Raw genomic sequence first — 21,565 nt, 5'->3', positions numbered from 1 at the left:
AAATCCATCCCCTCTTAAATTCTTCTTTTGTTACAACAATAATGGTATAACCTTTCATTCCAACTTTGAAGCCGAAACCCCGCTCCTGTGCAGCCTCGAAATGCAAATTCCTAAGTCATTCTTCGTCGCCGTGGGAGGCTCGTTTGTCCTTATCCAGCTCTTGTTTCTTGCAGATATGAGCTACCTATACGGCTCTGCCTTCAAAGACTCGGAGCGGATGAAGGCTTTCAAAATTCTTCTCGTCGACTACGACAACGGTATCGTTGGACAATCAGTCAAAGCTGCCTATGCCCAGCTAGCAAGCCCTGGATTTCCAACTCTTATTGAGCATTCATCGACCGATTATCCGGCTGCAAACGATATCCGTGAATCCGTCTGCAAGGGCCACTATTGGGGAGCAATTTACGCCAATCCCAACACCTCTTCAAGATTGTCCACCGCACTCGCCTCTCCTGAAGCTGCAAAAACATACCAAAGCTCTGAGGCACTGACCTATGTTTGGAATGGTGCGAGGTATCCCTCCTACGCCCAAGTGATCTCTTCGAGTCTCCAGATCCTAGTTCAGGGAACGAGGGGTGCCTACAATGCTATTAATGGAACATCGGCGATGTCAACAGCAAACACGACGGATTCAAATATCGCCAACGTCTTGTTCGACCCCATTGCCGCCACATCAATCGATATCATGCCGACAAACCAGGGTGTTCGCTTTTACTACAATACTGTCTCGATGGTGATGGTTATCCTACCACAATTCTTCTTCGTCATGGCCCTGAACGGTATCACGGCTGAATCCAACATCCTCAAGACGTTGTCCCTGATACAGAACATCACGCTTCGACTAGGCCTCTCCGTTCTATACACGTTCATCACATCACTCTGCATGAGCGGCTATATCTGGGCCTTCCGAGAAGATTGGGGGGTCACTTCCAGTCAATTTCCATTGATGTGGATGATCCTCTGGCTCGGCATGCACATCAACTTTTTTTATCGTTGATTCAGTCACAGCAGTGCTGCCGATGAAGTTTACGCCCTTTTTCATCCTGACTTTAGCCCTCACGAGTGTCGCAAGCACTATCAGTCCATTCGAATTGTCTCCTGGATTCTACCGTATTGGTTATGTTTTGCCTGCACATGAGATCTACCAAGTCCTCCTTGATATCTGGACTCGCGGGTGTAATCCCACTCTCTATAGATCCCTTCCTATCTTGTTCAGTTGGTGGCTTGTCGGGATCTTGGCCTTTTTGGCTGCTACGCGCAGGCGAGTGCTTTTAGCATCCGCCGAGTCCAGAATGACAAGTCTCGGGGCTAGGACGGTTGGGGAGAGAGATGAAGAAGAGTTGCTGTCTCTTCAAACCAGCAAAAGCAGGGTATCTACACCCTGAAACACCATGCAAAATTGCCAAGTCCTCTGGCAAACAGCTATTTATTTGATGATTCAACAACAGGTGTCTCAGAGCCTGAGAGGGTCTGACTCGCTGGAAAAAAAAGGAGATATCAGCACACCCTGCAAGTATAAGATTCTAATGGAACGCGTTCAAAGTTCCACGTACGGGTCTTGGAGTTTCTTCCTATTTGTTTGTTTGTTTGTTTTGTTTCTTTGCCCGCTACTCCTTCTTCTTCTTCTTCTTCTTCTTCTTCTTCTTCTTCTTACCCCATTTCAACCCTTTGGCACGCATTAACAGGGCCTTCTATCTTTTCATTTGCTCTTTTCATTTGCTTATCTCAATATCTCCGATCGATTTCGTTTCTATCTAGTTATCAGAGTTCCTCGCAAGGGAAAAAAAGATAACCTCGCCAATGCGATGCATGGTTTTGTTTGAAGTTGGATTAATTTACATCTTTCTATTCCCGCTTTCCTTTTTTAGAAAAAAGCTCATGCACTGAACACAAATGCTGAGGAGTTGTGTATTTTGTCTACTTCGCCTTATGCTCTAGTAACATTGCCACACCTAGTGTCATTTCCCTCATCTGCCTACTGTAACCTAACGTCTTACATTTCACCATCCTCTCCAACTACTTATCTGATGCAAACTAGTACTAAGAGGTCATCATGCTCAGTACCTTATGGCCTCAGGGCCTAGACGCCCTGGCAAAGATTACTAAATACCTACCTAGGTCTATAGCGATTTGACTTTTGAACCCAAAAAATTATGTATCTTGTTCATTTACACATCTTCAGATAAGTCGCTTTTGGTTCCTTACACTACCACAGAAAGAGAAGAGCCGTCCTGGTCCGAGATTGTTGGCTCAGGAGGTGTCATAGTCGTACTTGTGGGCAAAGAGATGGAGATGGATTTGGAGTAAACCACGGTTTTGGAAACGGAGACTAAACGCAGAGTTAGAAGTGGGCTTCATATGAACGTTCCCTGCAAAGAGAACTTACTAGATAAAACAGTAGAACCTGTGAGTATTGGTTAGAAGGAATTTTCTTTGTTTGACGGAAATTCAAAACCTACTCGTAGTTGTTGTTGCGTAAGCCCGATAAGTTGAGTTATTGGAGTTAAAGGAAGGGTGGTTACTAGGAATTCAAGATATTGAGATTACCTCTATGAATAAAAATGCATTTAAGGAATGATCAGTGCCTTTGATTGTTAATTCGACTCCGCAGCGCAAGTTCAATTTTTTAAAATATTAGCAGTAGTAAAAAAAGGTAAGATCTCGGTAGAGGGTGCCAATGAGGCCATAGGACTTGGTCAATCATCATTGGCATACAAATATATCGTGGCTATAATAGTGTCCATTGGCAATACCTGTGCGATATTGGGGTGACAAAAAAAAGCACCACTAACGCTAGAGAACCGTTCGGCATCGTTTAGTTGACTCTGTTTGGTAAGAATTCACATTTTCATTATGTGGTCATCCCGAACCTGTCCCGCTCATCACAGGAAAACAGCTTTCAAAAACTTGTCACCGTGGCAGTCATGACAAACCCAAATTTCTCTGGAGATTTGGCTAACAAATCGGGTGGTATGCGTGATACTCTAAGGCTAGCATAGACTTAAGACGATGAAGATGGGCGTCAAAAAATTTCAAGTGACTGTTCATGGCGCTGCCTACATCATTAGCACACCTACCGCATTGTTCAGGAATGGTAATCCCTAGGCGCTTCCTTCAAACCAATCTGCAAGAAACAAGTCATTTAAAGTAATCGAAAATCATCCCAGTATAGTTCGTTCCGGGCTAGTTCATACTGAATGTCACTCTGCAGGCCTAAGCACCTCATCACAGTGCATTTACTGCAGGGAATTCCACCTGGACATCCACTGCCTAGATTTATCGAAATTCCCATTAAACTGCTGTCACCATGTACTTTTGTGCATTCACATGTAAGGATGTTTCTATCTGTCTCTGATACATGTCAATGGTGCCTATAGTGACCGTAAATTATTTGGCCACAGAAAGCAATCGACTTCCGTTCATTTTCTGTCGCTTTCCTCTCTGGAAGCACCATTCATGAAGAAGAGCAGTGTTGGAAATGAACACCCACATACTTTCACCCAAGATGGGGCTCGCTTTGTACTCGAGGCTTAGCCCCCACTGGCTGACGGGCCCGACAAACTCCGAAGCTGATGGACTCTCTCGGTGGGGTATCTTCCTGGCTCGAGGGCGCTTTTGATCCTACTTCTTATTCCCAGCATGTAACTCTGCGTCTCCATTCACAAGGAACACCTATATATAGCAAGCAGCACTAGATCTAAAGATGATTTAACGCGCATCATTAGAATCCAGTCAGTAAAAGGGGGTGAGGTGGGGTGAAATATGGGGCCAGTGGGCCTCACGGCACATGTTGAAACCGAGTGCTCGCACGTTCCTGTTGTACGAAGTACTGGTTGTGCTGAGAAAACAAATTTTCTTTAGTATTTCCTATCCCCACCCGTTTCGGGTCCCTGTTGATCCCCAAAGCTTTTGCTTGCTCAATTTTGTTGTGATGATTACAGAGTACAAAAGTTTGATGACCCGCTCTAGATAGTTTTGCTGTATAAGATCCACTTCTTAATGCACTTCGTAAAATCAACAAAGGACCATTTCCCATATATTATGCTTAATAGCCACCTTGAGCAGTGGACGGTTTCCCACTTCCACGTGTTGAGTAATTTGATACGGAAATTTTCCGGGCGGCAAACCTTTTTCTGCCCATTTTTATGATCCACAAACACAGCCCTCTCTGACCAAAAATTTACCACATCAATCTACAAAGTACTCCGTACTTCATCTAGTCTCTGGAGTCTCTCTTTCTACGCCATGAGCGGCTTTCTAAGCTCTGAAACACAACCTAAAGCATCAAGCTCCGACCAGATGGGTCGATCGACGTGTATCAACCAATTTACTTGTTCGTAGTGCATTAGATCCACAGTGGCGATGCAATCACACAATACCACGAAACCCACAAGAAGCAATCCGCCAATCACCCTTGGAGCGTGTACGGAGCACGGAGTACTCCGTATGGAGTAGAGACATTTCTAATTAAAGGGGGAATTTCATGCTAGACCAATTTATTATGCGCTGAGCTCCCCACTAAATACCTTCTTTCAATTCGCTAGACTAGACCCTGGTTCGCTCGGATGGACCCTACTGCCTGGACTTATATATGTTCTGGGTCCGCCAAGTCGAACAGAGGTTTTGACATCTTCGCTGCTCCCCATTGACCGTTTTCTGGTTCATTCTAATGTACATTTACAGACGTTAACAAGTATGATCAGTCGCAAATCCAGGCGCTTTCTTTACGTCGGGCTGGTTCTATTCCTATCTTGTATCTTCACTTTCGCCCACTCAAAAGGCCAGGTAAGCTTGCTACAAAAGAAGTCCTTCGACAATGGAATCCCTGATGAAGGGAACCACCAGCAACAGGTGAACACTGAATTCAAGGGAAAAAACAAGAGTGTTGCTAATTAGTCGTAGTTCTTTCTCCCCCCCCAAGAGCGATATAAGCACGAGATTGAAGCTACCACACGGTCAGTTACCAAATTAATAACCATCTCAGCGTTCAGCTTCGGGACAACTGGAAAAGACCATCTAATGCTAGTGCAGGCAATTTGATGGGTTTGATTCTACTCTGAAGAGGGTACTGCCGCAACGATCTCGCAACCCTCACCTCACCGATGACCCCCGTCTGAAGTCCTCAACGAGTGGACCCACGCCGAAGATCTATCGCCCATACCCCGATTATGGGAGTGAGGAATGGAAGAATAGTCACCGTGGTTCTTTCAAATCGTGCATTGGGCCCCGAGGCAAAGCAATCACAGACAACTTGGACGACCAAGTAAGCGCCTACGCCGGCGTTCTTAAAGGTACGTAGATGTTTCTCGTTTTTCTATTCACACGTCGAAGAGACTTATTGTGAAATCCTGTCCGTGGACGTTGAAATGCACCATGGCCTTTTTTAATGGCGCAAGGAGGCCACAAGCTCCATGCGCCCGCACATGTTGATGTCCGGCTTCTATCGAACACTTCTTTGCTATGATAAAGCACCAAGTTTTGGCTTATGAGAGCATTCAACTAATTTCCGCATGTGGGGATAGGCTTTCCAACAACGATTTTTGGTTCCCACAAGGCAGTTGGCCTTGAGGAGTCGCTATCATTTGATCGCTATACTCGGTACGGCGCTTATGGCTTCGCCGAAGATGAAAAAAATGTCGAAAACTGGATCAGACCTACCAAAGTCGATTGGAATATTGTTGATTGGGGAAAGCTTCAGAAGCAATGCGCCGCGGACAATGCGGACCGATTTGACGCGCAGTCTCAGGGATTGAACATGCATCATGCCCCGGAGGCACGTACGGCCGTACTCATTCGCTCTTACACTGGCAAGGAGTTTTCGGATAATGATATTATTAACATCCGAGCCATGGTCTCCGAGCTGTCTCTCCAATCAGGAGGAGAGTATGAAGTTGTCTTGTTGACCCACGTCAAGGATGATAGCATACAGCTCAATGATCCCCTTGTGTGGGATAGGCTTTTGAACGAGCACATCCCTCGAGAGTTCTGGGGTATAACTCAATTCTGGAGTATGCCTCAAGAGGTAGCGCATTATCCTGAGCTCAACCCTGAACTGATGGAGTTAGAACCCCATCTCTTTTCGTGTTAATCCGTTTTTACTAATGTGGCGCACAGTGTTCATCATTCGCAATGGCTGTCGGTACAACAATTCGCAATCCAGAACCCTCAATTCGAGTTTATCTGGAACTGGGAAATCGACACCCGCTTCACAGGTCACTACTACGAATTCGCCGACAGGGTCTCAAACTTCGGCTCTCGACAGCCACGTCGAGAAATCTGGGAGCGCAGTGAAAGATTCTACATCCCAAGTTACCATGGCAATTACGACGACCAATTTCGATCATTTGTTAATGCCCAGGGCGGAACCGGCATCTGGGGGCCGATGCCCATGAGGTTAGAAAATGGCAAGGAGTTTGAGCGTCAAGGCCCTACACCACCCGTCCCCACAGCCACCCAAGACCCCTATCAATGGGGTGTGGGCGAGGAAGCCGACCTGATGGTTTTCTTGCCCATCTTCAATCCAATCAATACGGAATGGGTCATTCGAAACGAAGTCTTCGGTTATCTCGGAGATATCACCCCTCGAAGAGCTTCCTTGATCACCCACAGTCGCCTTTCAAGACGGCTATTATTGACAATGGACCGTGAGAATCGTGAAGGTCGCCACATGAGCGCTGAAATGTTTCACGTATCAACTGCCTTCATCCACGGACTCAAGGGTGTTTCGGTTCCTCACCCGGTCTATTCAGATCGGTTAATGCCAAGCGACCGTGTCAGTCGCTGGTTTAACTCGGGTGTCAACGGTCGGAGCGGGAGTACTTTGGATAGCCCATTCTCATGGGGTCGAGAATCTCGTTTCAAGGATGTTTCTTGGTATTACCGTGCCAACCTTCCTGGACGACTATATTGGAACTTCCTGGGTTGGGAAAAGGAAGGCAAGGGTGGACCACAGGTATGGAATCGCCTCGGACGAAATCACCGAAGATGGCTAGCTAACATTTCGCAGTACGAGGAGGAACATGGCCGATTTTGCTTACCTTCGATTCTTTTCCATCCCGTCAAAGATGTTCGACCTGAGGCGGATAGCACTCACTATGATTTCGATGCTGACAACGGATCAATAGCTACACCAGATCAACTGGCGCATATCAACGAGCAAGGGAAACCATAGCTTGTCTTTTGCATTTTTGGTTCAATTTTCTTTTGGATAAACTTTCTCCATCATGGATCATCTTCTCCATATCTCTATTATATACCTCCCATGTTTGATATCAATGATTATACATTTGGACCGCCCTGTGTGCATTCCCAACGATCCTCACACGTCTTTTCCTGGAAGCAAGGATGGCAAAAATAATTGAAGAAGACCATCACTTTGCAGCCACTGGGTGCGCCTGGTAAGTCTGACCGTCCTGAATAGATCCTTCACTAGACTGCTGTTGTGACGGCCTGGGAGCCTTGCTAAGAGCCTTGCTAAGAGCCTTGCTAAGCAATATGATATTTTACATAGCTCTAGCAAAACAACAAAATCCTCTTTACCACTACTGGCTTATTTCCATAACAGCTGTAGCCCTTTGTGGCAAGGAATTTCAGGGGTTTGGCCATGCCAGGCGCAAGCCCAACCCTCGGTCAGAGGGGTGAGGTTAAAAGCCGGATGGATCAACTTGTTCCAGACTCCCCCGGCCGTTGTTGAGATACATCGAAAGACGTCTTCCCTATAGAGCCCTAAGGGCCCGGGGTCCCACTTGGGTGCATAATCAAATCACATTGTACAAAAACGCCAAATCTACTTGCTCATTTCGATTGTCACACGCTTACCGATGGGCAACAGTGGCAACATTTAATCGAAAGTATTTGGACCTCTTCCTTTAATGTTATAATTCACTGGAGCTTCCAGGACCGATAAGCGCTCACCTTGTACCCGCGACCTTAGTTTCGTTATCTTCCATCATATAATCGTCCAGCCATTGAAATTATGCCACTCCTTCAACAGGTTGTTTGTCATTCCTTTATTAGCAGTATTCTTGTATAATGCTCTAGTGTAGCATCCTGATGCCGACTTGATCTCCTTTGTAACGGTTATCCAACACTCTGTTAGCATGTCACCGATCGAGAAACTGACAGGTTTTTCACAGCTCCTAGATGTACGAGCCTTGAAATGGGAATTCACCCACCATAACCGTGGGCGTTAGACACCGGGATACTGGTTCGTTGCACTGTGTGGGCAGATATATCCGGAGAAGCACACTCGGAAATATCAGCAACATCAAGTTGGCCTTTTATATCTATGGCAGTGACGTCATATGTAATATTTACCGCCTCGTGATCCGCAGGAGATCTGAGAAATCATGATGATGACAGAAATTGCCATATGAATGCATGTTTATGGTGGCACCAAATTGTACGATAACCGCAAAGTTTTTGATTTCGGCGTCAATAAAAATATGGACGGCAGCACACACCTTTGAAGACCGGCAAAGCGCGCTCCTATCGTCACTTTCCCTGCGGGTAAAACGGGGAAGTATCACGCACGCAGGAAGGCCACCGCCTCTCGCCGGTGTCAGAGTGATTTCTTTCTCTCGGCTTTTTATATATTTCATTGACAATATTCACCCATCAAAGGCAGCCACACGTCTAAATTTCTGCAGGCGACTGCCCACATTCCTGTAATCAAGGCTTACCACATGCATTTACATGCTTGTCGGCAGCCTCGCTGCTCCGGTTGAAGTACAGCACAACAAGGAAGGGTTGAACTTAGCCTTGGAGCTGAGACCTATCTCTGTTTGGCTGTGACTGTTCAACTAGTGCTGAAAGAATGGGAATTAGAAATTTTAGCACCCCAAATAAGGAAAACTGGTGGGCTTGGGTCATGGATATCCTGGGTTTGCCGCTGAAGGACTCCTCTGAGACTTGTCTGGATTCGCCGTTCTATAAAACACTAGGGGCTATGTCTGTGCTACAACCAATCCTGTCACAGCCATTACACAGCCCCGATAGAATAAGATGTGGTTCTGTTTGGGGAGTGGGCCTTTCTATTCTACATCAGTCTCAAATTTCAGAAGATCTTGTCAGTTAGGACAGATTTTTCTCAGTCACAAACTTTAGCCTTGTAGGATTCTTGCTCAATAGGCCTCTTAGAATCCTACTTCTCTACTACCACCGAGCCTATTACATTTTAAAAAGTTCAAATTTGTACGTACTGAGAGATATACGCCGATAGATTGTGGAAACCAGAGCTTCCCGTCTGTTCAGCCGTACCTAAGTCTATTACTCTGTGCGCTCAATTTTAAAGGCTCCTTGAACATGGAAGTAGTGGGGGAAATCGTGTTAATTTAAGTGAAATGGGCGAGAATTTTAGATACCTATGTGATAGCATTGAGAACGGGATGAGAATGGGTGACAAGATAATAAATACATGTCCATCCGCAACATCGACCCAAGTTAGGGTGGTAGAATCCTTCGTTATGTTGCGGAGTGTTGAATTTTAGCCCAGTCAGCCCCTATCGAAGTCTGAATCTGAGAGATGACAATTTAGTGCCCTTGGATGATATCGTTCAAATGTTGAATTTCGCGATCCCATAGAGCCTAGACTAAGTTAGCCAGTCGGTCACAACGAGATTGATTTTGATGGAATAATACCCAATCAAACATATCAGGAGTAGAGAAGTTATTTCGGACATTGTAGAATGGATGAGATGAAACTGGCTCGAAGACAGGGACGTTACTTGTTGTTGGTACTTGGAAATCATGTGCATCACTTCTGTGGTCAGATTCCATAAGATGGAGCATCATTGCTACTATATTAGCAGCCTTTGCCGTTTCCGGGGACGGTCGAGAAGAAGATTTCCAAGTTGCTAGGGAGGTTTTGAGCAAATCCAAAAGCTCTCTCCGAGTCGAACATCCCTCGTCAATGTCAAGTTTGGACTGGTTGATCACCTCAAAGCAAATCACCATGGCAGCCGTCATGGAATCAGAGATGGAACGTGACATACCGAACCACACCTGAAACCGATACTTTGGCAAAGAAAACACCCTCTGAAAGAGCTCTGATTGGTATTGAAGAATCCGTTTGGCAGAATCAACACAAACACGGCGAAAAAGGTTGATGTCGCGATCTCCTCTCTGAGTGACCAAGTGCTGACGATGTAGAATGCATCGAGCTCGCTCATATGTGGTCCCGATAGAAAGTCGCTGAATTGTCGCATCGTCATCTCCCGTCACTTCATTCAAAGACTTCATATTCCACTGAGTGGGGATCTGATTCCAAGTTGCTTCCAATCGATGGCTCAATTCCATCGTTTTTTCGAGCGTGAGGATCGATTCCGAGGCGGCATCTGTGACTTCACTAGCTATAGACAGCATTTTCTCCATTGCAAGCATGAATGCTATATTGGTGGCTTCAGTGTTAGGCCTTGCAGGGGGGAGAATGGTGACTGAGGGTCCTAAATCATCGTCCAGAAGGTTACGTGGACATGTGGCGTTGCCATGTCCTTTCTGGGTGACAGGAAGGAGCCCCGTTTGCGACGCAATGATGTGGTCTGAAACCACCAATACAAGCCAGGTTCTGCGCCTCATCTCACGTTCAAAAACAGAAAGCTCCGGAAAGATATCTGGATCTCGATGGTACCCCATCATTATCGCCACGCGAGAAACAAGACCGATCAAGATGGAGATGCCTGTCTTCAAACCGTCACTCTGTAGGTATTCGATACCCAGATACATGACGGCAGCTTCCACTTTGTAGCGACCAGGAATCGTATAGTTTGAGGTGGTCAAAGCTGTTGCGCATTTTGTCCGGTAGAAGTCAAAAATCTTGGGTAATACAGTCTCAGCTGTACCCGGAATCAGGCTATGTTGGATGAAAACCCCACAAGAAAAAATGCCAAATAGCAACGCAAGCCATGCTAGAGATGCTGTTGAGGGGTCTTCCCAGAATTCTTTGTACTTGATGCGGTTGTCAGTGACTTTCTGCCTATTGAAACAGAGTCGACAGACATACTTCTGCTTTAAATGTAGGAACGTGAATGTGAACTAAGATACGGGTCAGTCCGGATAAGCTATGATCTCAAGGGAAGATCCAACTGCTTCCATACTCAATGATGGCTCGCCAGAGTCTAAACAACACGATACTAGTGCGTCGGCATCCTTCCGCGGTGGCAATGCTGCCAGAAGGTCATTGATCCCTGCTTCCTTGACGAATCCTAAAAGTATTGGACTGGCAGACCTCATTTCTACATCATTAGCGCCCTCGTCAGTGGATGAATCATCATAACTTCTTCCGAGCTCTCTTGTCTGTGAAAATTAGTACCGTTGGATTAGTTTAATTTTGCAGAGAATGTCACATACTGCATTTCTCATGATGACTCGCCAATGGCTTGGGTTAATAAAACGAATGGCGTTAGTTTGGGAGGTCGAATTGTTGGAGTTTGGTTGTGTGTCTAAAACGTGCCGAGGTATAAGAGGGTTGTTTGGATAGATCTCATGCTGGCTGTCCCTGTGATTGGTTGAAGGCGATTCATTGTTCGCATGTAGAGCATGCTGGTTCGGAAGAGCAGTTTCTAAGTAGAGCAGTCTCCGCTCAACATGGGCCAGGCGACTTTGAAGCGTTTGTGACTCGTCGTGAGGCCCATTTTCAGTCACGTAATGACAGGATGCAGCCTGGTTACGTTTCAGGCAATTTTCGCAAGGCAATTTTCGATTGCATTTCAGTCTAAACAAGGATTAATGTCTGGTAGCCTTTGAAATACTCACACCACAAACATCAACGTGGGTTAAATTTGTGCACGTTGTGTTCAACGTACTTTTGGTCTCTGCATGGTTTGCAGGAAAACAAAACTCGTGGTTTTTGGTTCCGTCTTTTCCGATCAGCTTGTGGAAGGGCCCGACTCGGTCCCATATTGAGATAATGTGGTCAAATAGGGATGGATACACAGAATCCCGTCTTACGGGCATTGAGTGTTTTCGGGTTTCTGATGATGGGAGTTCGGGTTACTCGGGTTTCTCGGACTTGAAGAAGAGGGGAGAAGACCCACATACTGCCTTCGTCACAAACCGGTGAAGATGCTAGTTGCATAATTGTAGGGAATCTTTCATAAAAAAAATATGTGCGACTACTTGCGACAGAGTACAGATTCGAATCAATCCCGCCGAACTATAAAAGGTGCACTTATTCCCAGACGGCAATGTGGTAGTTCAGTCACGAGATCCTTTTACCAACACCAGTTCAGAGCTTCCAGCAGTTATGAAGTCAACGACCAAATTCCGAGTTGTAATCGCGGGTGGATCTGTAGCTGGTCTTACTCTCGCTCACTGTCTACTCAAAAATAACATTGATTTCGTCGTGCTGGAGGCCAGCCCTGTAGTTGCTCCGGATGTTGGAGCATCTCTTGGTCTTCTTGCAAATGGCGGGCGTGTCCTTGATCAGCTCGGTGTGTTCGATGACGTTCAAGAGGAAGTTGTATCCATCAAGGATGCTTTCTTTTGGGCAGCCGATGGAAGTCTTAACCTAAAGTCGAACTATCCTGAGGAGCTCAGGAAGCGGTAAGAACTTGTCAAGCATATTGACCCCCGTGGCCGATCGTATATGGGGCTAACACGACTCAGACACGGTTACCCTGTTGCATTCTTGCCACGCCAAACACTCTTAAAAATCCTCTTTAAACATCTTGGGGACCGGCAAGATGTCGTGTTACCTAACAAGAAGGTTATCCGTGTCGAGCACCACCCAAGCCATGTCGTTGTTCATTGCGCAGATGGATCCTCGTACGAGGGAGATATGGTTGTGGGCGCCGATGGTGTCAGAAGTGTGGTCAGACAGTCGATGTGGGATTACATGGAGAGCAAAGGACTCAAGAGCGAAGCCCAGAAAGAGCGCTCTAGTGAGTATCTTCTGTTTCTACGATGATTGAAACATGACGCTGATGTCATTACCTAGCTATGAGCTCAGAGTACAGCTGCGTGTTTGGAATATCGACGGCAACTCCTGGACTGGATCCAAAAGACATTCACCGAACATACGGCAAGGGGTGGTCCTTCCTCACGATTGCAGGAAAGGGCAACAAGTCTTACTGGTTCCTATACAAAAAGATGGACCGCATCTACTACGGCTCTGACATTCCTCGTTTTAATAAGGCTGATATTGACGAACACGTTGCTCCATACTTGGATAGGCCAGTCAGTGGCTCTGTTAACTTTTCTGAATTGTACAAACGCAGCACCTTTCGAACATTCGTGGCATTGGAGGAGGCAAACTTCAATCATTGGTGCATTGACCGATTTGCTTGTGTTGGCGACTCGATTCACAAGGTGCGTCCACCTGTGTAAGTAAGACATACACCGTTGTTTTTGTTCTAATTTCGATGCGACCTAGATGACACCAAATTTTGGTCAGGGTGGTAACTTCGCTATTGAAGCCTCTGTGACCCTAGCAAACCACCTTGCGAAGTTGCTTCAACGTTCCTCTCCTTGTCAGACCGAGGATATCCACCAATGTACGCAAGCCTGGCAAGCTAGTCGCCGAGAGCGAGTCGACAACATCTGTCGATCTGCATTCAACCTCACTAGGGTTGAGGCGATGGCCTCCCCGAAGGATAGATTGCTCGTTCGCCTGATTCCATACATGAACGCAAAGATGATTGAAAGCTTATCTGCAACCCTCGGTGTATCACCAAAGCTTGAATGTGCACCCGAGACTGACAAAGCATTACGATGCTCGATCCCATACGAAACCGATAATCTCGCGTCAGTCGTCACAGAGAGCATTTGGACGCGAGCCCTTTGGGGCATGCCTTTTGTGGCTTGCATCGCCATCTCAAGCGGCACAATGGGAGTTATCCTCGCAAAGGTCCAACAATTGATGATCCCATACCTTGTTCAAGGAACGTGGAGTTCTAGTAACGGGGAGGTCCTTGACATAAGGAAAGTTGTCTACCACATCCCGTTCCTGGATAACCTGCTACGACCGTTGATTTTATGCTTCCTTCCGTCGATCAGCGGATCCGATCTACAATCTAGAGCCCAGATGATTTCTTTCCTCGCTGATGTAGGTGCGGTTTATGGTATTTGGAAATTAGAAAGCTATCGTAAAGCGAACGGCTGGTCAGAAGTGGCAGTGTAAGTGACCCTGAGTGCTAGCACTGCTCATTTTAAAATGGCAATACTGACATTAGCCTTTTTACAGCCCAATTTCTATGTCTTTGGCCTTCCAAATAAAGGGAATCGGTCTATTGGCGCCTATCTACTATCTGCTGGAATATGTTCGTACGCCTCTGTCAAAATTGTTGCCCAAGAGCCTGCGTGAAATTGAACCGGCAGGGTCAATATCCCTTCTAGCTGCCATGTCAATTGGTCACTACTTGACCACTCTTGCCAGCTTCGTGGCCCCTACGCTGGACAGCCGGCGCTGGTGGAACGCAATGTGGCAAATCTTCCCCATCACCGTTCCGTTGTTACAAGTCCCATTTGCCCTACTTGGCAAAAAATTCTGGCCCTCAACTAAAGCATCTCCCAAAGAAAAAAGCCAAAACAGCATGACTAGCACTCGGATCGCATATGGCGGATTTGCTTTGATCTCTGCACTTTCTTTCATCTACGCAAGACACTCAGCACCTGCAGATGCATCGCTGATTAGCATATTTTGGCCTGGTCTTCGCGGTCATCTTCTCCCTGTGACATCTTTCCAGGAAGGCATTGCACGGGCTTTGCAGTATGATCAGGTCACCTCTATGGCTAGTGGCTTTTTCTGGCTCGCATTGAGATTCCGTGAGATTAAGCAATCTGGGGGTTCCTTCTCCTGGTTGAAGGCTATCGGTGCGCTGGTGGCAACGACGTCCACATTTGGCCCTGGAACTGCGTTTGCTCTTGGCTGGGGCTGGAGAGAAGAGCTCCTTCACAAACTAGCAACCTCCCAATGATCATTCCAGGAGGATTGCCAGCTATTTATCCTCCTCTCCCTCTTCTGCTTTCCCCTTTCAGCAGTTGGCAGCTTCAAAACAGAAGTCTTGCTCATCCTCTTCTCCTAAATTCTCAACAGTGTCTCTTTGATGATATTTGATTGAATGTGTACACTCTTTCTCCCCACCTGTACCTTAGTTCCGAAGCCAGAATCTATCCACTTTTCGCTGGCCCCGTCTATACACTTCCGACCACTGCTCACTCACTCAACCAAATTATTCCAAACTATCAACTACTTAGACTATTAAGTTTTCTCTGGCTACTTGAAGCACATACGACCATAGGGTGTGGAAAACAGGGCTTCCCGTCCGCTCAGCCGTACTTAAGCCACACGCCATAAGGGTAGTTGATTATTTTGAGGCCTTCTTGTTTAAAAGCAGCATTCCAAGCCTCACTAGGGTGGGTGTAGGTGAGTTGGGTGAGCTCAGTCACAGTCCGTCGAGCACTCCCCACCATTTCTCCTATTAAAGTGCAACCAGGGCGCTCCTACTGTCTAGTATTTTATTTTAAACCTTGAAACCCGTTTATTCCGAACCATAACGATGAATATAGATGAGACTATCAAACGTCGCCTTGAAGAACACCAAAAGCGTACTCAGTTACGTGGCTTTACTTTGGATTATCAACAAGCTCAGGAGAATGCAGATAATATTATTTGCCATAAGGCGTTAGCTCCTGTTACGATTGAGAAGTATGAAACGGTAGCATTGCACTGGTTACTGTGAGTGTTCTTTTCAAGAATTTTGTGGAAAGACACCCTAACCTTTCTAGTTTCAAGATGTCTAGAGGTCAGACTGGCGAGGCAGCAAAGCTTTCTAAAGATACACCCCTCCCGAAAACACAAGAATTGAAAAATTTTGTGGAAAGTTTTGTGACATCGAGAAAGGATCTTCCTTGTCAAAGCTCAACATTGACAATCTTCAATCACTTTGTCTCAAAGTGGTATCGGGATACATTCTACGAACTTCCTGAAGATATGAAGAAAGATGTTCGAAATGTTCGTGGACTATGTTTCATAACACCATGTACTTGAATAACTTTTATGGAATACCTAGATACTAATACTGGTATCAGTTTATACGAACTACTGATGCAAATACAATGATAGTATGTATGCAGGTAAAACAGTATTCAATTGGATGGACGGGGAGAGAGAGAAGGTGAGAGTGGAAGGAAGACTATCTAGTTGGTCTATTCTACATGTGATGCCTGAGGCATCCAACAGCATTGTATGTACGTCTCATGACATCCAAAGGTCTTAGACTGATTAACGAATAGGGCTGGAGATTTCGTCTAGTTTACTGGTCGGAGCTTACCAAACTTCTAAATGACCGAAAGCAAGGATATCTTATACCATTGAAAGACATCACTTTAACGCCTGGAGGAACATTGAAAGAACGTTATTTCGCTGAAGTCACTAATGAGCCACTTCTTAGCTCGGGGGCAGCAGCTATTTTCATAGTTCCAGCGTGATTAACAGAAGTGCTCACTTAGTATGTACTTGTTCAATCTATATCTGTGATATCCCATTTTTACCACAAATGATAGCTAGCATCCACGATGGCGAGTCCTAACTGCAAATAATGTCATTTCACGACGATAGGCCATTGGTATTGTGACGATATGTTTGGTGTTTCAATGGAAGTTTGGGATTGGGGATCTCGATGCTCAACCGCGAATGGCTCCACTGCGCCATCTGGTCCGAAAATACCTCGATTCTGAAGCATGTCCATAGATTCTTGTGGTATTAGATCTGCCTTTTCATGCATATTCAATGTGCTGCCCATCCAAGCAATGGTTCGCTCATCAATCGCGTCCATGGGCTCTTGTGGTATTGGATCGGCGTTTTCATGCATGTTCAATGTGCTGCCCATCCAAGCAATAGCTCGCTCATCAATCACGTCCGTGGGCTCTTGTGGTATTGGATCGGCGTTTTCATGCATGTTCAATGTGCTGCCCATCCAGGCTACAGTATGCTCGTCTATCATGCCAAAAGACCGGGACTGCATTGTTGGTGTAGCAATTTCCTTGGCAGAAAGCCCAGGGCTGTCTCGGACTGTCTCGTTGCCGTCTCCGTGGGTTGGAAGATACGCTGCGGAATTACTGGCTGCTATATGGAAACTCGAAGTGGTAGTAGACGAAACTGGAGCTGCTGAATGTGGACGAGAATATCCTGGTGAATACTCCCCTTCCATCGGTTCTGGACGTGTCCTGGGACAAATTGATCCTTCTATGTCTTGCCTTGAATAGTTTCCTGCCTGCTGTATTCGAAAAGATCGCGTCTGCTGGAGTGCCCAATCTTTGCGAAGTCTTAGTTAGTTTTGTTTGACGGTAAAAGATTGCAGCCTACTGACCTTGGCCTGTTCCAGTGAAGTGAGTAATTCGAGATATTGAATCTTCGATCTTCTCCCATAGTTCGCCAAACAAGGCATTTGCTAGGTCGTCTAGGTTATTCTTGCCCTCAACATCCAATATTCCACGAGTCTTGAGACGCCGAATTTCCTCTCCTCTCTCTGGCCCACTCAATGGTATTGCTCTGATACTATGCTAAAGTCAATACTCCAGTCGGATTATCAATATAGAGAGCATACAACTCGTCATGGACATCTCCGGGAAAGCAGAATATGTTTCCAAGATGGGTGTCATTCTTTGCCTCAGCACACCCTATATCTTGACACAAAGCATCAATCCTTCTCCCTTCATTTATCCACCCAGTCACTTGACGCGTGATAGTCTCCAAGTCACTACTTGTCAAACCTGACTCCAAAATTATGTGAGATGCCTTCTCAACATTGTTGGGACGCATTTGATCAATGCATAACCTGTTTTTCAATCGATGATACATCACTTTGAGGAACCTTGAGCGGATTGTGTCAAATTCTCTTCGCTCATGCACCTTTGTTAGGTACTTGTAAGATTGTGCAAGTGGTAAATTGTCAAGATCAAGTGTACTGTCTTCTTCCGTGAAGAATAGGAGTGGATGCTCTTTCCAGCGGAGCACATTTTTCCTAATTGTCTCCGGTATAGTAATTGTTGAATCGCATTCTTTCTTGAGTCGTTTACGAGGTCTTGTCTGGGAATCGTGGCATAGGGGGCGGCCAATGCTTCTCCTGAACCCCACTGGGATTTGAGACCAAAGGTGTCGCAGCGACCTGATAAACTGTTTTCTGTTAGTGTCTTTGCCTAACAGGGTACTGATTATAACCAGACCCCTTTCTTAGTAAGAAAATCTTCAATGCTATCCTTCCCGTTTTACTCGGCCTGCGTGCAAGCAACAGAGAGCGATTCGATAACCACTCTACTTTCAGAGACACCCATAGTGTTCTTGATGGAGACAGTTGAGATAGACGATGATGCTAGGTTTCGTGATCGTAGGTAAGAAAAGTAAGGTATTGTTCGAATATAGCGAAGCTGAAGGAAACGAGACGGGGAAAGTCAAGGAGATAATAACTATTCCTTTGGTTACATATAATTACATGGGCTACGGGGCGCGGTTCCGACACGCCTATCCTATTGGTGCCTCATGGTTGGGACTTTTGAGATCCCTCGTACGGTAAGACCCATTTTAGGAATCCCTACAGATAACACTTGTTTGTAAGTGTGATGCAAGCCAAGGGCTTGCACTTTGAGCTAGGAGGAAACCATAGACCATATAGTTACCATATATTTATATAGAAAAAGAGTTCGATTGTAGGGATGAGGTGTAGGTGATGCCAGTAAAATAGAGCGCATAGTGAACATAACAATTGGTACGGAGTACATGCTACACTGGATTTGACAAATCATAGCATAGAAGCGGATGGCAAAAGTTCCAGAAAAGCCGGAGATAATAGCTTTGTTGACTTTTGATGGGCACGTTTAACGCGAGAAGACGTTCCCCCGAGGGGGCGGTTGTAATAGGCAACCTCTAAGGGCGGAGTTGTGTGAGAAGGCTGCACTATACCTGTTGGCAAAGAATCCTTGGGCATAGGCAAGATTGAAATTTTCCATGACGATAGTGTCCTGCGGGGCTCCTGTCTCCTATGTTTATGCGGGAGGGAGGGGCGCTTGGGCAGACTGGGCTGGCATTGGCGGCAGAGCTACTGATTCTGGCCCTTTATCGTGAAAAACAGTGTAAAATAGTGTGCGTTGGAACTTGGGTGGTTAGTGTCGCTTTTGTTGGTGCAAGAGCGTACGAGAGCCTAGGCCATGACGCACTTTGCCTCGCAATCGACGCACTGCGTGCAGGGTGTCTGCTCATCACGCCTGATGTAGAGCAGGCAGCTGCAGCCACATTCTCTGGCGTTTTTTTTTTCGCTTTGCTAGGCGACAAACCGTATAACTATTCAGAGCTGGGGTTGCAGTCTGCCCGACCAATTTGTTTTTTTCTCGATTCGGGCCCGAGCCGACCCAGAGCCTTTGCTTTGGCTGTCTAAATTTGTAGGCTCAACAGAGAATCTGTATAACATGGGAGAAGTTGGGAAGTACTAAACATCGAGGATTTACCCTGCAGGGGGAATACTACGGGATGGATTAATGACGTCAGCTTAAAGATAAGCCTCGCCGGGGCCGCCCGGGGCCGCCAAAAACCTTGGAACCCACCCACGAGTCTGACTAATTATCAGCCCCGCTCCCGAGGTCTTGAGAGGTGTCCTAGAAAGTTCACGAGTGTGGACAAAGCTATAAAAGCAATCATTAGAATAACTGGAAGCCTAATCCTTCCAAGGTTATATGAAGATAAGTGACAAATCAGAACTTCGCCAATTCACATACGACGCTAACCGCCTTGTTTCAAAGTTCAAAATCGACATTAAAATGCGACCTTTATGATTTATGTAGTTTACTTCTTATTTGCTATCTTATGGATAGTTAAAGGTACTATTTCAACCAGTTCATCAATTCTTTGTTTTTCTGTCAGTCCCACATTCGCTCCAAACACCTGGGGCCTCTGCTGCAAGGGAAGCATCTACAACTTCTCCCCCGGTGCACTTCCCTCCCTGAGAACTCCAAATACCATCCGTCTTTCCAGATTTCAATCTGAAAAAATGCGCCACCTCTTCTAAATCTTGACATTGATGGGATGATAGTAAAGTTGCAGATTGACTCCAAGTCCGAGTGCCTCAAGAGCCGTCCACAGGCAGTTCAGGTGCCTACCATTGCTCTGCTACACCTACTCATCTGTCTTCTCATTTTACATGTCCGAGGCATGGTATTTCGTCGCTGACGCACATCACTAATTGTCCCAGAACAGGATGGCCCCGTAGGCGTTGGCAAAACTGGCGATGCGATCCTTGATGCCCCCATTCCAGCGCTGCTCGTCAATCCTCGCCAGCAGCGCCTCAGCGGTGATGGACCAGAGCATTTTATGATTTTTTTTCCAAATGAAGCCGTAACGCGGGCTGACTAGCTGTAAAAAGCTGATGGGACGGTCAAGATGGCGGCCTCGGCCAGCTTGATGACGGTGCTGAAAACAAAGGGAGGGGTTTCACATTTGCTAAAATAAGAGGTTTTCCAAGAAGAAATACTGTTAGAGAAGCGTAGTTCCTCAAGGTCAGCGCCCGCCTCACTCTCGTTCCTGTCTTCGCTTTCGTGTTCTTGTCTCGTATTTCCTCCGTCCTTTGCCGCTCTCGCTCTCGTTCTCGCTCTCGACCCCAGACTTGGCCATCGATTTCTGCATCTAAAAGCCCGAGAAGTCAATGCACTTCTCCACAACGCAAAGCTATGACATTACACTCTCCTCTGGGCAAAATCAACCTAGGCACAGCTTTCTAGCTGTCCCAGCTAGATCCACAGTGGTCCCTGCAGATGATATCTGGTGGAGCCTGAGTCTTTTTCTCAACCTTGTCTGAGTTATTATTGACATCCATCCGAGTCTTATATCAACCTTTATCTTTCGATCTGGAATCCCTACTCCGGAGATTTCAGCTATATTAGATAACAATCCTACAAAACGCAGAAAATAATAACTGGTTTCTATTTGTCTAGGCAATTGCAAGACCCGAGTTCAAAACAAGGACCCTTGTATCGGATTTCCAAATTGCCGGTGAAGCTGTTGTAAAAGACTTGTTCCTCTCCTTGGAAAGTAGATTAATTTTTCCATCATTCAGAGCAAGAATCCCGATCTAAGAGATCACCAAAGCTCTTTCATTCAACATCATGAAGGTCACCAATCTTGCCCTCGCCGGTGTTGAGCCCCGGCGCTCAAGGGTAGGTCGCTCTCGTTGAAATCCCGAAACAATGAAAACTTCTCGACACTTCCTTGGCAGCTGCCGGCAGCATTTTCACCACAGAAGCTGGACACGGCGCCTACCTACGCGCCGCGCTCGGTGAAGTCCGCTTCACCCAGGCCTTCACAAACCCCCTCGAGTTAATCGAGATGAACACCGTCGCCTCTCCCTTCATTACACCATGTCCCTCCAACAACGGCGCGCTGCCAATTAAGGCACCGCCCTCCCTGTTGACGAGCTCAGTGGACGCTGTCAGGACAGGCTCGCATGTGCAGCTGATTCCTGGCAACGGCTTCAATACAAGCAACAGCGACATCAACGCCGCCTGTACTACCGTCAACGGTCCGGTCTAAGCTCCTCTCAAGTTCTTGGATGACGGACAGTTCACCGTCACAGTTCCCCAGAGT

At 46.3% G+C, this 21,565-nt stretch overlaps 7 protein-coding genes across 7 annotated transcripts; 4 read left to right on the top strand and 3 right to left on the bottom strand.

Annotated features, from left to right (window-relative positions):
- Window positions 1-100: 100 nt before the first annotated feature.
- On the top strand, window positions 101-997 carry Pdw03_1435 (nitrosoguanidine resistance protein; the record flags this gene model as incomplete). The annotated part of the gene is made up of 1 exon (XM_014679588.1): window positions 101-997. The coding sequence occupies one exon, from the start codon at window positions 101-103 to the stop codon at window positions 995-997; it is 897 nt and encodes a 298-aa protein (XP_014535074.1).
- A 3,698-nt stretch (window positions 998-4,695) lies between these two features.
- Pdw03_1434 (Protein FAM115) lies at window positions 4,696-7,171 on the top strand (the record flags this gene model as incomplete). Its single annotated transcript, XM_066099899.1, has 6 exons — window positions 4,696-4,851; window positions 4,903-4,955; window positions 5,032-5,291; window positions 5,523-6,060; window positions 6,115-6,952; window positions 7,007-7,171. The coding sequence occupies 6 exons, from the start codon at window positions 4,696-4,698 to the stop codon at window positions 7,169-7,171; spliced, it is 2,010 nt and encodes a 669-aa protein (XP_065957626.1).
- A 2,360-nt stretch (window positions 7,172-9,531) lies between these two features.
- Pdw03_1433 (Fungal transcriptional regulatory protein, N-terminal) lies at window positions 9,532-11,358 on the bottom strand (the record flags this gene model as incomplete). Its single annotated transcript, XM_014679590.2, has 5 exons — window positions 9,532-9,585; window positions 9,640-10,944; window positions 11,000-11,031; window positions 11,094-11,292; window positions 11,347-11,358. 5 exons carry the CDS (start codon window positions 11,356-11,358, stop codon window positions 9,532-9,534), a joined length of 1,602 nt encoding a protein of 533 aa, XP_014535076.2.
- A 347-nt stretch (window positions 11,359-11,705) lies between these two features.
- Window positions 11,706-12,073, bottom strand: Pdw03_1432 (uncharacterized protein; the record flags this gene model as incomplete). The annotated part of the gene is made up of 3 exons (XM_066099898.1): window positions 11,706-11,710; window positions 11,802-11,969; window positions 12,037-12,073. The coding sequence occupies 3 exons, from the start codon at window positions 12,071-12,073 to the stop codon at window positions 11,706-11,708; spliced, it is 210 nt and encodes a 69-aa protein (XP_065957625.1).
- A 168-nt stretch (window positions 12,074-12,241) lies between these two features.
- On the top strand, window positions 12,242-14,912 carry Pdw03_1431 (Monooxygenase, FAD-binding; the record flags this gene model as incomplete). Its single annotated transcript, XM_014679591.1, has 5 exons — window positions 12,242-12,540; window positions 12,604-12,878; window positions 12,935-13,305; window positions 13,370-14,112; window positions 14,180-14,912. The coding sequence occupies 5 exons, from the start codon at window positions 12,242-12,244 to the stop codon at window positions 14,910-14,912; spliced, it is 2,421 nt and encodes an 806-aa protein (XP_014535077.1).
- Window positions 14,913-16,538: 1,626 nt separating this feature from the next.
- Window positions 16,539-17,147, bottom strand: Pdw03_1430 (uncharacterized protein; the record flags this gene model as incomplete). The annotated part of the gene is made up of 1 exon (XM_014679592.1): window positions 16,539-17,147. One exon carries the CDS (start codon window positions 17,145-17,147, stop codon window positions 16,539-16,541), a length of 609 nt encoding a protein of 202 aa, XP_014535078.1.
- Window positions 17,148-21,087: 3,940 nt separating this feature from the next.
- On the top strand, window positions 21,088-21,511 carry Pdw03_1429 (Ferritin/ribonucleotide reductase-like; the record flags this gene model as incomplete). Its single annotated transcript, XM_014679593.1, has 2 exons — window positions 21,088-21,142; window positions 21,198-21,511. 2 exons carry the CDS (start codon window positions 21,088-21,090, stop codon window positions 21,509-21,511), a joined length of 369 nt encoding a protein of 122 aa, XP_014535079.1.
- Between the last annotated feature and the right edge of the window lie 54 nt (window positions 21,512-21,565).

Source organism: Penicillium digitatum, chromosome 5 (assembly GCF_016767815.1).
Source record: "Penicillium digitatum chromosome 5, complete sequence".
Lineage (NCBI taxonomy): Eukaryota > Fungi > Ascomycota > Eurotiomycetes > Eurotiales > Aspergillaceae > Penicillium > Penicillium digitatum.
Note: the sequence above shows the minus strand (reverse complement) of the source record. Positions and strands in the feature narration are given on the sequence as shown.